Source organism: Zootermopsis nevadensis, unplaced genomic scaffold (genome assembly GCF_977971745.1).
Source record: "Zootermopsis nevadensis isolate Lab colony 2312 unplaced genomic scaffold, Znev_1.0 Znev_ptg000022l, whole genome shotgun sequence".
Taxonomy (NCBI): Eukaryota; Metazoa; Arthropoda; class Insecta; order Blattodea; family Termopsidae; genus Zootermopsis; species Zootermopsis nevadensis.
The window spans coordinates 6,677,035-6,695,616 of NW_028259154.1; the positions used below are offsets into that span (position 1 = coordinate 6,677,035).

The 18,582-nt window shown below is 41.0% G+C and overlaps 1 protein-coding gene and 2 long non-coding RNA genes across 5 annotated transcripts; all 3 read left to right on the top strand.

The window, feature by feature from the left end:
- LOC147872969 (protein CFDP2-like) lies at positions 1–1,035 on the top strand. Its single transcript, XM_087354031.1, has one exon. It carries the CDS (start codon positions 1–3, stop codon positions 1,033–1,035), a length of 1,035 nt encoding a protein of 344 aa, XP_087210157.1.
- A 3,755-nt stretch (positions 1,036–4,790) lies between these two features.
- Positions 4,791–7,827, top strand: LOC147872970 (uncharacterized). Its single transcript, XR_015536540.1, has 3 exons — positions 4,791–5,119; positions 6,501–7,203; positions 7,722–7,827. It is a non-coding gene; the product is annotated as an uncharacterized LOC147872970 (long non-coding RNA).
- Positions 7,828–8,442: 615 nt separating this feature from the next.
- Positions 8,443–18,568, top strand: LOC147872971 (uncharacterized). Of its 3 annotated transcripts, none has more exons than XR_015536538.1 (3): positions 8,443–13,830; positions 14,031–14,518; positions 18,512–18,568. It is a non-coding gene; the product is annotated as an uncharacterized LOC147872971 (long non-coding RNA). The 3 variants fall into 3 exon arrangements; XR_015536539.1 differs by lacking the exon at positions 18,512–18,568 and adding an exon at positions 16,150–16,859; XR_015536537.1 differs by lacking the exon at positions 18,512–18,568 and adding an exon at positions 14,721–14,782.
- The last annotated feature ends 14 nt before the right edge of the window (positions 18,569–18,582 follow it).

Genomic DNA, 18,582 nt, shown 5'->3' on the forward strand with positions numbered 1-18,582 from the left:
ATGTGCATGATGCTTTCTCCAGAGACAAAACAATCCGGAGGTAAACTAGTCCTCCATTCGGATCTCCGGGCGAGGACTGTCTCGGTAGAAGGTATAAGGCAGGAGAATTCTTTTAGGAAATTCACCATAGGAACGTGGAACGTCAGGACACTACAACAGGGAGGAAAACTGGAAAATCTGAAGATTGAAATTGATAAAAATAATGTGTGCATTGTGGGTGTCAGTGAAGTTCGATGGAGGGATCAAGGTGATTTCGAGTCTGGAAACTATCATATGTACTACTCGGGAGGTAAGAGTGCTGAAAGAGGTGTTGCAATAGCGATGCAGAAATGGATCAAGAAAAGTATAATCAAAGTGCAAGCGTGTAGTGACAGATTGATGTATATCAAGTTGAATGCAGAACCAGTGGATATTCTGATAATGCAGGTGTACATGCCAACGTCGGATCATGACGATGAAGAAGTGGAAATAATATATGAGAAGATAGAAGAAATCATCAGGACAGAAGGAAGAGGGAAAGTGCAAACCATAATAATGGGAGACTGGAACAGTGTCGTGGGGAAAGGAGCAGAAAACAACATTGTCGGCCCTCATGGACTGGGAATAAGGAATAGGAGAGGGGACATGATGGTTGACTTCTGCCGAAGAAATGGACTGGTAATCACCAACACCTGGTTCAAGAAGCATCACAGGAGATTGTATACGTGGAAAAGCCCAGTAGACAGGAGCAGATACCAGATAGACTATATCTTAGTGAAGCAACGATTTGGGAATAGCGTAAAGGATGTGACAACAGTGCCATCAGCGGACATCGACTCGGATCATAATATGTTAGTTGCAAACGTCAGCACAAGAATGAAGAAAATCAGGAGTAGGGGGGTGAGGAAGAAGAGATGGGACCTGGAGAACCTGAAGAGCACGCGAGACGAAGTAAGAGAAGAATTGGAAGGAAAATTAAGTGAAAGTGAAGGCAAAAGCGTTGAAGAGGAATGGACATATGCCAAGAAGTGCCTAACAGTGGCATTAGGTTGGTAGGATGAAAAGGATACCAAGGAAGGCATGGATTACACAGGCTATGCTCGATAAGATGGATGAGAGGAGGAGATGGAAGAATATCAACAGTGAAGAGGGAAGACAGAAATATCGAAGACTGAACAACAAACAGAGAAGAGAAACAGACAAGGCGAGAGAAGATTACATCAACGAAGTATGTGATGAGATAATGGCACTCCAGAGAATTGGAAGATACGATTTGAAGTATGCAAAGGCGAAAGAACTGGGATGGAAAGAGAACCAAGGAAATAGAAGACCCTTCAGGAAAGATAGTCAGTGACCAGAATGAAGTTAAAGCTGTGTGGGAAAATTATATTGAAGAGCTCTATGACAAGGCCAATCGACTGGATGAGAAGGAGATGGAATTGGAACCAGAAGAAGAAGTAGACGAGGTCGACAAAGGTCCAGAGATACTGATTTTGAATGTTTCGAACCAGGGGCAAGACGCTTACTGCAGCGCGTCAGTTCAGACACTCTTCAACAAACCTTCGACGCAGTCACAAGCAAATATATTACAAGTCTGAAATCATCGTCTTTCGGCTAAAGCCGAATATCATCATCTGTATTATTATTAAATAACTGATACAAATGGCACAGACTAACGCGGGGCACGAAGGGCCGGACAAGCAATAATTACGAGACGCATCAACTGTACGCACAACGGTAGCGGTGACCGAAGTGCATTCGAACTCCGAACACCACTAAGAGCACAGAGAAGCGTCCTCACTAGAACCAGCAGACAACAAGGGAAGCCTTGTCTACAGAATTTCTTTTTTCTGCAGGAAGGAAAGAGTTTCCTAAAAGCTGCGCTTTTAGCTATTCGAGAACAAGATTATAAAACAGCAAAGATCCTGTGCTTTGTAAGCGGGAAACCGCTTCCAACCTGCACAAGCCGGCAAGAGAAGCAGAAGCAGCTGCAGGAAACGAATTGTTTTATGAAGCCAAGGGGCTCGTTGAGGAAGCCAAGCGCTTCTTCGACCAAGCATTAACATTGTCCAGTTTGGAAATGTTTACCACATTCTTTCTTTTTCTTTTTTCTGCAGGATGCAAAGGATAAGATAGAGCAAATTTTAAAATCAGAACAACTGGAGGAAAAGGTTGACTTCGCCATAAGTATTTCTCGCAGAGCTGCGGACGACTTGCAGAAAGTGGAACGTATGTATTTTAGACAAATTTTCAGTTTATTAATATAAAGTTTTGAGACAGTCTTAAAATGTATTGTATTTTTAAGACCCAAAAGAAATTTATGGGACTCGATGTAGATCAGAATTCTGAGACTGATCAGCAGTCAGATGCGTGAGTGGAAAAGTGTCTTGCAGTTTGTGAACTTCCTTTTCAGCACAGCTGATTTGTGTTTGAACTTTGTGTCTCCTCATGTCACACTGTAGATACTCAATAATTTTTAATAAGACTGACGTCTAGTAAGCATAATGATCGTTAAAATAACGAGGTCTGGAAATTATTGTTGTTTTTAATGTGTTCACAGACTTTCTGAATGGTGGAGACTTACATGACCTTCTGGACCATGAACAGAAACTTCCAGAGGATGATGTTAAATTCTACACATCGAAGATCGTCCTCGGTATCGAACACCTGCACAAAGTAGGCGCACTGCAGCCCTCGCCAATGAACTGCCTAACAAATACAGTATTTATTTGTTTATTTGTTTGTTACTTTGTTTGTTTGCACATTCATATAGCCCATTTCTGTGTCGGGTTGAAAATGACAGCCAACAGTTTGGGGAATCACGATTGTTTTCAGTAAGTAAATAAATAATTATTTTTTATGAGTTGTGTTAGAAAGGGTCATTTGTTAAGATCACACGGTTCCTGTCCCTAATCCTCCCCCCTCCGCCGCTTTCAGACTCAGTGACACGAAACTTCCTGACTCATGAGCATAGTCATAACTTAATAAATAACAATAATTGTGGAAAATTAGTCAGAGCAGCTACAGTGTAGCAGAAAAGCAAACTGCTCGGTGTGCATCTAACAGCCACAATAAGTACGGAAACACAACAGAACATAAGCAATTTGTTATTCCCCCCAGATGGGCTTCATCTACCGTTCTTTTCTCCCATTGCAGACGAATTCTGGAGCAGGATCCGGAGATCCCGGAAGAGTTTTCCACTGACGCGAAACTTTTCGTCAAAGGACTGTTAACTAAAGAACCAAAGAAACGTCTAGGTGCAGGCGAGAACGGAGTCGATGACATCAAAAGGCACCGATTCTTCAACGTGAGTTCTGTCTCCGTGTCTGTTCTAAATGTTTCAGTTCTGAACTGTGTCGTTGACTTGTATTAAGAAAATCAAGGTTTCCCCTTACTTCGTGAGCAGAACTCATCGTGTGCAACAAATATCATAACACTGGCAGAAGTTGCTTCAAGAGTTCACAGTAACAAGTTAGGAAGAGAATGCATAAATCATTGACAGATGCCGTTTTAAAGAAACAATCTCTCACCGCACGCCTTAGATTTCCAAATAACTTGCTTAGAACCTTGCGTGTGTCCTCAAACATCCCTCCTTGCAATCTGTACTATTGCTAAATAACTTACAGCAGAGACCAAAATTTGTAGCCACGCTGAAGACTATTTGCAGACTCTTTGTTCTGTCTGCACAACTGAAGTGTCTGTTCAAATGAGATGCTCCCAGTTGAGCCTTGCCAGCCAGACATTCACTCTGCAATCACCGTTAATGCTCGAGCTTCATCCCACAGAACATCAACTGGGCTGAAATGGCTCAAAAAGCCGATTCAGTCGGTTTTTCATGACGCCATGTTCCTCGGCACCGAGGATAATCACCATCCGCCATCCCATGCTCGATCCCAAGATTGTGTCCCTTCATGATCAGGTGAGATACGTGACGTAATTTCAGAACAAACCTACTTTTTGTGCCTCATGTTTCCTCAGATGAGTTTCACTTCAAATGTGCCCAGAAAATGACACCCCATGTTGACGATGGTCCTCTGCGTTGTAACGCCATGTGCACACGTAAATACATTTCTGCATTCCGGAGGAACATACTGCCTCCATCGCCATCTCTCAAGATGGTATCAGTACTTTCTTCCTAAACTTTAGTACAGAGGCGTCTGATGATGAGAGTTTCCTTTTCCACCCAAATGCTTCATCTGCTTGCAGAAACTGTTGTTCCAGGTCACATAATTAGTATCACGTTTTGTTGAATTTGGATACGATAAACAAAATTCAGGGGCACACGGATAATGAAGAAAGTGATATGATTTGCTAGAATAAAGGCTTGTACCACACTGAATTCTGTCAATGCAAGTTAAAATGTTCTTATTTAGAAAATCGTCTGGTGTTGTCTTCCATCGCCTGGGCAAAAAAGTGGCCTTCTGCCCCACATTCATTTGACTCAGTTTATAAAACTGTTTGTTTCTTTGTAGAAAATGCTATAACATTATCGTTCGATCTAGTGAGTAGGGGAAGTGAGGGGTATCGCGTCCGTTACTCTTGCGTTTAGTTTGAAGTCCACAGTTTTGTTCTAGCGCTGACTGAAGACGTTTGACATGTAAGTATGAGGTGTTCTAGGAATAACTTCTATTCAGGAAATAGTTTAGAGAAAGATGTGACATTCCAATCTCAGTGTCGTGTTATCACATCAGTGTTGGTAGATTAAGTAATTCTCGATGACTGCGTAGGCTAGCCAGTGAGTAACCCTACCAATATAGCGTAATTGTTATGACGCGAAACTAAGTACTACAGAACTGTTTGTGACCGCGTGTAATTTTAGTTAAAGTATAATATTTTCTACGAATAACTTCCATTCGAGAAAAAGTGTGGTTGAGGTAAACAGATTAAATATGCCTCCGTCATTTTCTATCGATTACATAAAGGATGCATTACTGACAGGGTAATTTAATGGGAAACATTGCATTGTGATTTCTCTTACATTAGTTAAATTTTTGAAAATATTATGACGCAGTATTTGGTACGTTTGCGACAGAGGGAGAGAGTCACGCGGCCGCTCCCCTCCAAAGCTACCCCACGGGTGACACCAAGCTTCACACAGAATTGTATTGGAAGCCTAATACTGAACGTGTAACATTCTCTTGTAAGTATATTAGCAAATAACTTCGTTTCAAGAAAATGTTTAAGGAAAGATGCATGTGATTCTAATCTCAATATCTGTGGCTTGTGTTGTACCACGGATCACATACAAGCGTTTGTATTTTTGCGACCTGTAGATAATACAGGTAAACGAGCGAAATTAAATATTCAAACACGATAGTCATTGTCAAGTTCTAACCGTGCAGATCACGTGGCCCAGAAACAATTGAAATGACTTGGGATAAATTGAAACCTGGTCAGATGGATGACCCACCAGTCAAAATGGCGAGTGTATCAGGTGTTGACAGCTTCAGTGTTGAAGTTCTGGTAAAGGTCACAGCAGATGTGAGGAGGGGAGGGGGATTGAAACTGAATAATCGCATCAGTTGCTGATTTTAATTTAATAAAAACTTAAACGTTAGAATATTATCAGAATCTTGTAAAGAAACAAGCTAGAGACACCACCAGAAAATATAACAAAATCATAATAAAGAATAGCTACTAAATCCCTCGTAAGTGTCTGAAGATCCAATTCAATGGGACCCAACGTTCACACTTTTCCGGGGATTAACGAAAAATTGTGTAACTGTGGGAAATATTAGGAAAAGCAAAAAGATCAAGCTCTGTACTTAACCTCAATACCCAACAAATAATGTAGGTAAATTATTAGGCAATGTAGGGCCATTTTTACAACAAGAAAGACATGTCTGTGGCCTATTTTCTCTTCCTAATGTTATCGACATTCTAATTTCGCGTTCTGGTTTACACTGTATCGATATACAACATCGAAATTGATAAACACGAGAGGCAGTTCATCTTATGCACAGTGTACATTTCCTTTTACTTTAAAGAAATCAGAATTAGGGATCTTAAGAATTGTGTAGGCCATATTCTACTTCTACTCATGAATGCTAAAAAATGTTGAAAGATGGATCATTTACGAACTGCCAACAGTTGCGGAGACATTTAGAAACGCAGGGTTTCAAACAATTTAGAATTAATCAAATTATGCAGACAGCTCGCGAATGGGTCAAAGACCACTCACTCTCCATGGAGATTCAACACGTAAGCACTTTAACGATAGAAGTTGCAGTCATGAAAACTCACAGACCTAAACGGTATTTCACCTCGTTTCTGTCACCACGCAGAAAATAATAAAATCTAGTAATATCCTGTGCACAAGGGCTTGGCCTATCGGAGAGTGCTTTAGAGCTTGTTAAAGAGAAGACGAACCACATATTTATGAATTTTATATTCATCGCGAAGTTTTGGTATTGGAAAAAAGAGGGCAAAGTATTATAATTATTTGAAAGGAGACTTTGCTGATATGACAGCCCGTACCTGTACAGATATCAAGATGAAACGTAACTGCGATTCTGTTACAGGTTTGGCAAGGTTTACCTGGCGAAGAAGAAGGGCGGAAGTGACGCCGGGAAACTTTACGCCAGAAAGATCATCAAGAGGAGATCACTGGAGAGGAGGGACATCGACCACGCGTGGACGGAGCGTCGCGTATTTGAAAAAACGCTTAAAAAATTATTAATTGCGCAGGGGAGGTGCATTTTTCTCTGCTTTCGAGTTTTTATTTTTGCATATAGCATTTCACTTTAAGATATGAGCTGCCAACCAGGAAATATTATCAGAACTTTTTCTTTTCAGAATAAAGAAGCTGCAGACGCCGAGAAGGCTTAAGAAGTCTCAATAAACAGAAATGAGATAAATGCCTGTGTACTTTATTTCTTGAAACACTGAATATAAATCATATATCCCATTCTGTCACTGTACCCATCTCCCCTAATTAGTTTGTAATTCCTGCAGTCAAAAACATTGCATGCAAGACATAAGGTTTTACTCACCGGAATAACGTCCCAGTAATAGACATGCTTTAAAAGACAGAAGAATAAAGCATGCTATATTATATCACAGATGTAAGCATCATTGTCCAGGTTGGAAAATGTTTACCACATTCTTTCTTTTTTTCTGCAGGAAGCGCGGAGGCTGCTCAAGTGGCAGCGGAAAATGAACATTTTTATGAAGCCAAGTGGCTCAGCAAGAAAGCCAAGGGCTTCTTCGACCAAGCACGCAACGGTATGTATTCTTGAGCTAGAAGTACGCCGGTATTCAAGATATCGGACCCTTTCGTTTGTGAGCACAACAAGAAGTTCAGGTACATTGAGGAATTTCATAAAGAAGTGCAGAGGTCTAAATTGCACATTTCACGTCCATTTGCTATATGGGATAGAGGGATTGGTTAGTTCTGTCATGTCTGATTATTTAGCCGCCAAGTAATTCTCCGTAACCAGAAAAGTTCATTCTACAACTTTCATATCTCTCAATTCACTGTAATAGAACATTCATATTTATTCTTTCTGTAGTTACGTAAGCGAGATTCATAGATAGTTACCTGCTGAAACACGAGAATTAGTTAATTAAAATGCACGGCGTGTAATTAAGATCGATCTACGAAGCCCAATGCCATATAATCCATATACGAACATCGTCGTTAAATCAACTATAAAGAATGCATAAAAATGCACATATCGAAAATGCAAAATGCGTTTCCTTCTCCCCAATGCTCTTGAGACGTGTTCATTTATTTCTTTCAGGTGGGAATCGTGCACAGGGACCTGAAGTCGGAGAACATCCTTCTGGACGCCGCGGGCCATGTTGTTCTGACGGATTTCGGCCTGTCGAAGGAGTTTCCGTCTGATCAGGAGGTAAGTTTAGTGCAAATTGCTTTATTCTGTCACTTCAATTCGCTGAGTAAGCTGGAATGTAGCGGATGAGGGGATCTCTCTCCATCAGGGAGTAACTCTTTGAGGGAACTCCAGAACAATAAAAATGGAAATATCTGAAATGTGGGCACGCATATTCAGAGAGCATTTCTCCTGTACTTCCATTTAACAGGGACATCGCAAGTTCTCAGATTCTGAGGGTGTCAACTAACAAGTGCAGAATTTATTATCTATTTATTATTATTTGCTTGCATCGTTGTTCTGCACGTCATCAATTTCTTCTACATTTGTAAAATTATAAAAGATGCATTCATGCAGCCATTAACAGATGTGCAAAATCCGACTCACTTTTGGCCTGTCAGCGTGCTATCCCAAACAGATCCTAGTGTCACTGTGGAGGACTTTACACTTTCCTCATCAAGAGTGAAAGGTTCTACGAAAATGACTTCGAAAGATGTACAACATGGACAGGCTAATGAAAGTCCTATTACTATAGTGCTTCCCTAACATAGCCCTTCTTTGTTAACAGGAGCACATGATGCGGGCGCTAGCCACGTGAAAACCGAAAGTAAAGGATGAAGACTTGGTAAAACTGGAACAATTTGCAGAAGATTTTGCTCTGGAACCCCGCGTTCACACTTCTCCGGGGGTTAGTGAAAAATGGTGAGATAATGTAGGAAAAGCAAAATGATGAAGCTTTGTACTTAACCTCAAAGCACAACAAATAATGCAGCGCCATTTTTACAACATATATAATTCCCAGAAACAAGAATATATTTACTTCTTAAAAATATAATCGGACATTTTGCTTGGGATATTTTTCGTGTAGGTATATAGTGAACCGTTCTAAGGTTCAGGGCCTCAATGACCTCTGGCGGCCGGCACTTGAACTGTGTTTAGCTGGCCACGAGAAGGTGAAGTACCGCAAGACGATGATCCAGCTAGCATAATCCTCTATGTTCCCTTACGTCATTAGTAGCCAATTAGCGTTTTCTTCCCCCTCCATGTCTCAGGCTCGGGAAGACGCGTGATTAGGATTGACCTGGCTTGGGTCTTCCTCTTTCCGGTTCGACCGTCATCATAAGCAGACGTGCGTTTGGCTTCGTTTGGCTTCAAAATTCTTTGTTCTCAATTTCGGTTCAAAATTAAGTCTGATATGCTTATTACGATGGTCGACGGAATTTGCAGCTAGTGTATATAGTTTATTTTCTTGTTGTGTTATTTTTTGTGAGTAAATGGAAATTGTAAGTATTGAATGTGTGTGGTCGGGCGTAGCCCAGTGTGTTAGGCATATGTCTCATCGTATAGGTTGACGAGTATTTTATTTTGTTTTTAATCACTATTACTCTCTTGTTTGTTCTTTTTTTTGTGTGTGTGTTTAAAAAGGGTATTTTTGATTTGTTGTCATTCACGAGAAAGTGTGGGGTCTTGCAATAAGTGAAATTGGACACCTGTCGCGAGGCTAGCACTGTGTGATAAGTCGGGGGAAATACCAAGTTGATCACGAGCTACTGCGTAGCAAGTCGCGTGATAACGAGGCTATGCCTGGTGAGAGGCTAGCGTCCGCTTGACCGCTCTTTGTCTGGATGGGAATCCCGGGCTGGAGGCAGTCGGAGATTGAAACGTCAAGTGAGCAGAGTGTTAAGTTCGAATCCGTGTGAGGTTCAGAAAAAGAGGGTTGATCAAGAAGATAGAACTTGATCTTCTTAACGTTGTCAGACCAAAAAGGGAATTTGGTCTCTTGTAACACAAAGCTAATGGAAGCTTTTTGTCGTTTGTTGGTGAAAGCACTGCGACCCATATATTAATACTGGTTATGTATTTTGAATTTACTTGTGGTCGAGTGTACGAGGTGATGTGTTAATTGTGTTGATATCAGTGTAAAGCCGGTCTGGCGGCTAAAGGGGAGTTTGTAGGTAGCCAACTGCGCCTACAAACATTCATATTTTTAAAGGGGGGGCCTTACGTAGTATTCTGTTTAAAATGAAGAAGGGTTTTTCGATGATGTTAAAGGTGTGGCTGCCATCAAGTATGGACACACTTGGGCGTATGTTTGTGTAACTTTAATTTTATCTTCCGAAAGATTAATTGTATTCTTGTTTTTTGTAACACAGTTTTCTTTTTTTGTAATTCTTGCCTTTTTATCAATTTTTCACATTAAATTCATTTTGTTTGTTTAACTTCAAAATTGATTGGGATTTAATTTAATTGATTGTTATGTTCAACTGCCTTCAATGTTCCTTGGTTTCCCCACGAATATCTCGGGGCGTAGAATACACGAGCAACCGAGTCAGCGAGTATAAGGTGGACCGGAGTTTCGGTTCAATAGCACGTGAGGCAAGGTGAAACCACAGTGGTATTCTAGCAAGAAAATCCCGATGAACAGTGCCATAAATCAACATGGCGCCGAGTCCCGGTGCCCATTAAATTGGGCAGGGGTGCTAAGAATCCCCCGATTACACAAGTCGGATTGGATTGTTCAAAAATACATTGAACGTACTAGGTGGGTTGAGACAACCTGGAAAGCTTCCATTGCTGGAGCAAGAAATGGATGATTACGGCGTTGGCATACTCGGACTAAGCGAGACGCATTGGAACACCAATTAACACGAATTAACTTCAACAGGCGACACTCTCGTATTCACATCTGGCAGCAGCAGTCACAATGGGGTTTCCATCACCTTACACCAGAAACACAATAATACGGCATGGGGTTCCCCGCGACTCTCAGTACAGTGATCCTGTCATCGACCTGCCAGGATCCGAGTACTAGTGAATATCGCACATGTTTATGCAAACGATGGCATTGTAGAAGCGTTTTACCATAACCTGGGGGCAACGCTGGACCGACTGCGGTAATGTCGGGAGATTCTATTCGTTATTGGCGACTCCAATGCTAAATTGGAAATACGGATGGATACGACGGCGTGAAGGGAAAGGTCGGACTAGGTGACAGAAAGGGAAGTGGCGAGCGTTTATTGCACTTCTGCTCTGAGGGACAGATGACAGTAATGAACTCGTGGTTCAGTCTACTGCCAAGAAGGTTGTACACATGGAAGTCGAATGATGATCGAACAAGAAACCAAATCGATTACATTCTGGTCGAAAAGCGATGGCGCTCTGCAATGTGCAGGGATACAACATTCCCAGGCTCAGATCACCAGTCGCTGTGTGCACGAATGCGGTCAGACTACGTACAGTTTGGGAAGAAGATGATGTTCCGAAGAGAACCACTCACCACCAGCGCTTTAAGGACGACGTTCGTTGTAATGGTCAAATTTAATGGGAAACATTGCATTGTGATTTCTCTTACATTAGTTAAATTTTGGAAAATATTGTGACGTACTATTTGGCTAGCCAGAGAGGGACTCACGCGGCACCTCCCGTTCAAGCTACACAATATGTGTTGGAACCGTAAGAGCAGTTGGAAGTATAATAACTTCGTTTCAAGAAAATGTTTAGGGAAAGATGCATGTGACATTATAATCTCAGTATTTCTTTTACTCGTGTATCTCTGGTTTGTATTGTACCACTGATCACATGCATTTTTGCGACCTGCAGATGAGAAGTAAAAGAGCGAAATTAAATTTTCAAACACATTACTCAACGTCAAGTTCTAAGCAAAATTAAACTAGAACTTGACGTCGAAGCTTGATAAAGAGTGACGCCCAGCAATATATATTATTAATCTTTCGTGTTTCTTTTATTTAAAAGATGAAACGATTTGAAGACCCTGGACGTGTTTGAGACTGAATTCGTGTGCTTGGGATTATCAGATTGACAGGATGTAGGTTGCATGTCAATTATACCCACCCTATTTACAAATTGAATTTAGGTTAGAATTTTGGTCTGAATTTATGCTAATTCAAAGTACGTATGAACAGGTCAGTTTCAGTAGTAAAGTAATTAAATAAAATGTCACTACTCTGGTTATATATAATAAGTCATTTGAGAAGCTCATATTAATTCCATTCTGTATGTCAGTTTTGGAGTACAGGCGTTATCTTTACCAGAACACAAGATCCTCTGTACAAGTGTTTGTCACAGAAAAAAAATTGTTCCTTCTTTCTTATAATTTTATTGATTTTTTCTCCAGGCATGACTTTCTGAATAAAATTTCAAGGAAGCCCTCTGTCAAGTTGGAAGAAGTAATTGGCCTGGGGCAGGCCTAGAAGGCCATCATGGATTACGAGGTTTTCCCCATGAAGTTCCCAGAGCTGTTTCGAAGAGCCCGGAAATCCTTTAAGGGAATTTTACTCTTCCCCTGACGGTTTCCGGAGTTGTTTACAGGAGCCACACACAGTATCGAGAAAATTCGGATATGCGGAGAACCTGGCACAGGAAACCCAACGCAAGCAATTTGAGAATACCGAGACATTAGCCTACAGTTCAGTGTAGACAGCCAGGGATGGTGGTCCCTCAAGGATCCATGTGATGATGAGAACTATCACAAATTCTTGAGGGAAATGGATGATGATGGCTGTTGTAAACTGATTATATACACTTTCAACGAAAAATCCTCCCCCAGTACTCTGATCTTCATTTGTGGAGAAGGGCAAGTTGCATTCATAATAATTCTTTCAGTAGTTACATAAGCAACAATATAAGAGCGGGATTCATACATAGTGACATGCTGAAACATGACACGTCTTCATCTGTCCTTTGAGTTGGGAATCGTACACAGAGACGTGAAGGCGGAAAATATCCTCTTGGACGCCGCGGGCTTTTTGAGAAAACCGAGACAATCCTCTCAAGAGACCTTACAACGTTTGGCGAATACCTCAAGAAGTGGCGATTGATCCCTAGCCCTTCCTTGATAGAACACCGTCCTTCAAGAAATGTCTACATAATACTGCTGCAAAAATAACAACCAGGAACAACATTCTACAGAGACTACGCAGCACAACCTGGGGCTCTTCAGCATCTACCCTACGGACCTCTGCATTAGGCCTGGTTGTCCCGACAGCGGAATACTGTGCTCCGGTATGGCTTAACAGCCCACCTGTAAACAAATTAGACTCACAGCTCAACACTATAATGAGGACTATAACAGGCTTTCACAGAACAACTCCCACCCACTGGCTACCTGTACTGAGCAGAATCGTACCACCAGCAATACGTAGACAAGAAGCCTTGTCTACAGAATTTAAGAAACTGCAAGTAAATCCTAATCTCCCAGTTCACGACGACATCCTTCATATTAATCTTGAAAGACTGAGATCCAGGCGACCCCCCACGCGTTACTGCAGAACGCCTTCAAGCTGGGCAATTTTAAAAGCAAAATTGCTTGGGAAACAAACTCCTCCTGACGCAAACAGCCACATAACCCTCAGAAATCACCAACGGGACAAGGCCTTCCTCGACAAACATGGAAAACCATCAACAGGATCCGCACCGGCCATGGTGCATGTGCAGACGTCCTTAACAACTAGGGAAAAATTCAAACAGCCAACTGTGACTGTGGTGTGAGTCATCAGACCATCAAACATATTGTGCAGAAATGCCGCCTGAGGGCATATCCAGGGGAACAATCGGACTTCCTCCTATCCTCTCCGTCAGCACTTGAATGGATTGCCAATCTTGGACCTAAATCTATAGTACTGCAGGAAGGAGTAACACTGATGACTGAAGCAAAACCAGCCGCAGAGAACAAGAGCCATTATGAGGCTATATATATCGTGCAGAAAGCCAAAGAGTGCTTCCAGAGAGCAAAGCAACGTATGTTGAGACAAATTTACCGCGACTCCCTTTACATGCAGATACGCAGGCTGCGAGGATCGAGTTACGGTATCGTCGGCCAAGTGATCAATATCCCAGTGAGTGTCGATACCATGGTATCAAAGACATTCGAACTAGAATATAATAGTGACATACCGCTCGTATTGATGGGCGAATTCAACACTAGTGACGAAAATAACACAAAGATGTAGAAATCCCGGTGGATTGACGAGGCCTACAACAGCAAAAACTAATGAATGCTGTAGGTATTACAATTATATAATTTGCATTGGCCGCATTTCTTAGCTGCATTTTCACTATATTGCTTTATTCCCCACATGATTAAATGCGCGGGGGAGGTGCATTTTTCTCTGCTTTCGAGTTTTTATTTTTGCATATAGCATTTCACTTTAAGATATGAGCTGCCAACCAGGAAATATTATCAGAACTTTTTGTTTTCAGACCAACAAGCTGCAGACGCCAAAAAGGAAGGAAACAAAGGGCGTGGAAAAACTCAGAATCCCTAACATGGCATACATAGTGTTGGAATGTTAGTGTACTTAATCCACTTGTTCAGTCTAACAGACATCATTTATGAAGTAACCAATAACCTATAATAATCTCATTTGAAGCTATTGATCTATGGCAAATCTGAACGAAAACAAGGAACATCATAGATACAAGCCATGACACACCAAAAGTCAACGTAGAAGAGCACACCTTACTTTCACCTGTTAACTTCAAAAAGAAGAAACATCCATTCCCTTCTTGACTATTCTCAGCACAGAGCATACAATTATCAAGGATACAAGATAATTATCAGACCACAGTTAACCAAAGAAAATATGGAAGTATTCTCCTGCCATCTAGTCACCATTTTCACATAACACAAAGATGTAGAAATAGCGGTGGATTGACGAGGCCTACAACAGCAAAAATTAATGAATGCTGTAGGTATTTGAATCATATAATTTGAATTGGCCGCATTTCTTAGCTGGATTTTCACCATATTGCTTTATTCCCAACATGATTAAATGCGCGGGGGAGGTGCATTTTTCTCTGCTTTCGAGTTTTTATTTTTGCATATAGCATTTCACTTTAAGATATATGAGCTGCCAACCAGGAAATATTATCAGAACTTTTTGTTTTCAGAAAAAAGAAGCTGCAGACGCCGAGAAGGCTTAAGAAGTCTCAATAAACAGAAATGAGATAAATGCCTGTGTACTTTATTTCTTGAAACACTGAATATAAATCATATACCCCATTCTGTCACTGTACCCATCTCCCCTAATTAGTTTGTAATTCCTGCAGTCAAAAACATTGCATGCAAGACATAAGGTTTTACTCACCGGAATAACGTCCCAGTAATAGACATGCTTTAAAAGACAGAAGAATAAAGCATGCTAAATTATATCACAGATGTAAGCACGTTCAATGCAAAGGAAAGACATTCCAAAATACATATACAATGTATGGCATACCAAATGACATTTTAAAAAACATCAGTGAAAATATCAATAGAAGCTTCTAAAGAAACAAGCTAGAGACACCACCAGAAAATATAACAAAATCATAATAAAGAATAGCTACTAAATCCCTCGTAAGTGTGTGAAGATCCAATTCAGTGGGACCCAACGTTCACTCTTTTCCGGGGATTAACGAAAAATTGTGTAACTGTGGGAAATATTAGGAAAAGCAAAAAGATCAAGCTCTGTACTTAACCTCAATACCCAACAAATAATGTAGGTAAATTATTAGGCAATGTAGGGCCATTTTTACAACAAGAAAGACATGTCTGTGGCTTATTTTCTCTTCCTAATGTTAACGACATTCTAATTTCGCGTTCTGGTTTACACTGTATCGAAATACCACAACATCAAAATTGATAAACACGAGAGGCAGTTCATCTTATGCACAGTGTACATTTCCTTTTACTTTAAAGAAATCAGAATTAGGGATCTTAAGAACTGTGTAGCCCATATTCGACTTCTACTCATGAATGCTAAAAAATGTTAAAAGATGGATCATTTACGAACTGCCAACAGTTGCGGAGACATTTAGAAACGCAGGGTTTCAAACAATTTAGAATTAATCAAATTATGCAGACAGCTCGCGAATGGGTCAAAGACCACTCCACGGAGATTCAACACGTAAGCACATTAACGATAAAAGTTGCAGTCATGAAAACTCACACACCTAAACGGTATTTCACCTCGTTTCTGTCACCACGCAGGAAACTATAAAATCTAGTAATATCCTGAGCACAAGGGCTTGGCCTATCGGAGAGTGCTTTAGAGCTTGTTAAAGAGAAGACGAACCACGTATTTATGAATTTTATATTCATCGCGAAGTTTTGGTATTGGAAAAAAAAAGGGTAGAGTATCATAATTATTTGAAAGGAGACGTTGCTGATACGACAGCCCTTACCTTTACAGATATAAAGATGAAACGTAACTGCGATTCTGTTACAGGATTTGGCAAGGCTTACCTGGCGAGGAAGAAGGGCGGAAGTGACGCTGGGTAACTTTATTAACATTGTCCAGGTTGGAAATGTTTATCACATTCTTTCTTTTTTCTGCAGGAAGCAAACAATTTCCTCAGAGTTGCAACTATTGCAATTCAATCCAAAAAATACCAAGTAGCTAAGTTCCTGTGCTTGGAAGCGAAAAACCGCTTCCAAAAAATAGAGAAAGGTATGTTGAGACAAATTTGCAGTTTATTCTGTGACAGTAAAATCTATTTGAATAAAGAAGTGGTCACATCTCTTCCCTACTCTAAACTTATAAATCTCCTTCTTGGTCTACTCAGTGATCACTTTCCAAAGGATTCCTAAATTCTGTACATATACCTTGCTTCGTATCCAGCCCACAGAAACCTTGTACATTTCAGTATCATGGTTTATTTTACTCATAAGACTAATATAATGATTAGTGCAAATAAAAGTTGCTCCCCAATTAAACCCGTAATTCTGATGCTCTGTTACAGAGAAACAACCACGGACAGGCAATATCAGCATAGACGATTTAGAAGGCCTGATGGTACTAGGAAAAGGAGGCAAGTGCAGGTTTCTGTTAATTCTGAGCCAATTTTGCTGCTTATAGAATGCAAACCTGATTACCCGAACCTTCATGGACAGATTGGCAGTAGTAGTAAAGTTATTATTATTATTATTATAATTATTAGTAGTAGTAGTAGATGCAGCAGAAGCAAGGGAAGTGGAGCCCATCCCCAGCTTTGAATCAGTCACAACTTTTATAGGTACGTGACTACAGAAAATGTAAAGATACTGAACATCAGTAACAACTGTCTGAGCACAACCTTCTTTCTCCACTCAGATCCCTGTCGCTAACAAAGTTCCGAAGACCATGGAATTAACGCATCGTAATCATCTCCGATATTTCCTTGTTCCTAGAAGTCAGAATAAGTCGTGGGAGATAAGTTAGAATAACGCAGAATTTATTTATCCCTTATGTAAGACAATGGAAATGTGTCAGCAGCAATACTGATTTTTTTTACCTTTTTCTCAGATGGCTGACATGTTATTGAACGCCTTCCTAGCAAAGTACATTAGCAAGTCTGAGCTGTTACTAATGCTTCCACATTGTCGTCACATATCCTTACTGATCCTCTATGTGACGCTAGGTCTAGTTCATAACAGGGTAGAAGACTTCTTAACATCTGCACCAAATGCACGGAACCGCACTGAATCTTTTGCCATCTCCATGGACTTTTACGAACGCAATTATTAAGCAGCAGACAATGAGGAGACCAGCATCTCACCGCTACCTCCGGTCACTCAATCGAGAGTGAAATATGCGGGTAGAGGGTGACAGGAGATTTCTGTGGCGCGGTCCTTGTTCCTGACGTCAATGAGATTTTAATTTTGCATTGTGTCACGCCGACCAACATTCTGAAGTGTAGTACAACCAGAATTACAAAAATCGGGCATGAATGCATAGAGCATTAAATTCCAAAGATAATGACACCGATAACGCCAGGCCCGGACCCAAAACCAACGCGCAGTAATGCCGTGAATATAGGCAACGTAAGCGCGCTCGGACAACTCAGGCTGCATCTGACGATCATGGGTCAAGTATGGATGTAGATTTCGTTGCTGATGAGACGGAGAGTGCAATGGAGGTCGACCCAGACCCTTCGGACTCACTTGGCATACCAAATATGGCGACGGGGGCCCAAAATTGGACTTGTACCGGGGCCGACAAGTATTTAAAAAAAACATTCTAAGACAACGACACTGGCCATAAACGTGACATTTGCGACAGCCTGTGGTTCAAAAATGATTTGAAGCCTACCAATAGGAGTATCACTGGCGTACTGCGAGAAGAGTTCCCTACGGAGGACATGAGTGGTTTCAAGCTCTGTAACAACTGTAAGGCGCAGTGTTCTAAGGGGCGGATTCCAGCGTTGAGTCGGAGTAACGGTTTCGTATATCCGCCGATCCCTGACCCACCTCTGCCCAAACTCGATTACTTGATTTCACCGCGACTCCCTTTACATGCAGATACGCAGGCTGCAAGGATCGAGTTACGGTATCGTCGGCCAAGTGATCAATATCCCAGTGAGTGTCGATACCATGGTATCAAAGACATTCGAACTAAAATATAATAGTGACATACCGCTCGTATTGATGGGCGAATTCAACACTAGTGACGAAAATAACACAAAGATGTAGAAATCCCGGTGGATTGACAAGGCCTACAACAGCAAAAACTAATGAATGCTGTAGGTATTAGAATCATATAATTTGCATTGACCGCATTTCTTAGCTGGATTTTCACTATATTGCTTTATTCCCAACATGATTAAATGCGCAGGGGAGGTGCATTTTTCTCTGCTTTAGAGTTTTTATTTTTGCATATAGCATTTCACTTTAAGATATGAGCTGCCAACCAGGAAATATTATCAGAACTTTTTGTTTTCAGAACAAAGAAGCTGCAGCCGCCGAGAAGGCTTAAGAAGTCTCAATAAACAGAAATGAGATAAATGCCTGTGT

Bases quoted from the DNA above. Each gene is read 5' to 3' on its own strand.
- LOC147872969 (XM_087354031.1), top strand. From the start codon at position 1: ATGTGCATGATGCTTTCTCCAGAGACAAAACAATCCGGAGGTAAACTA.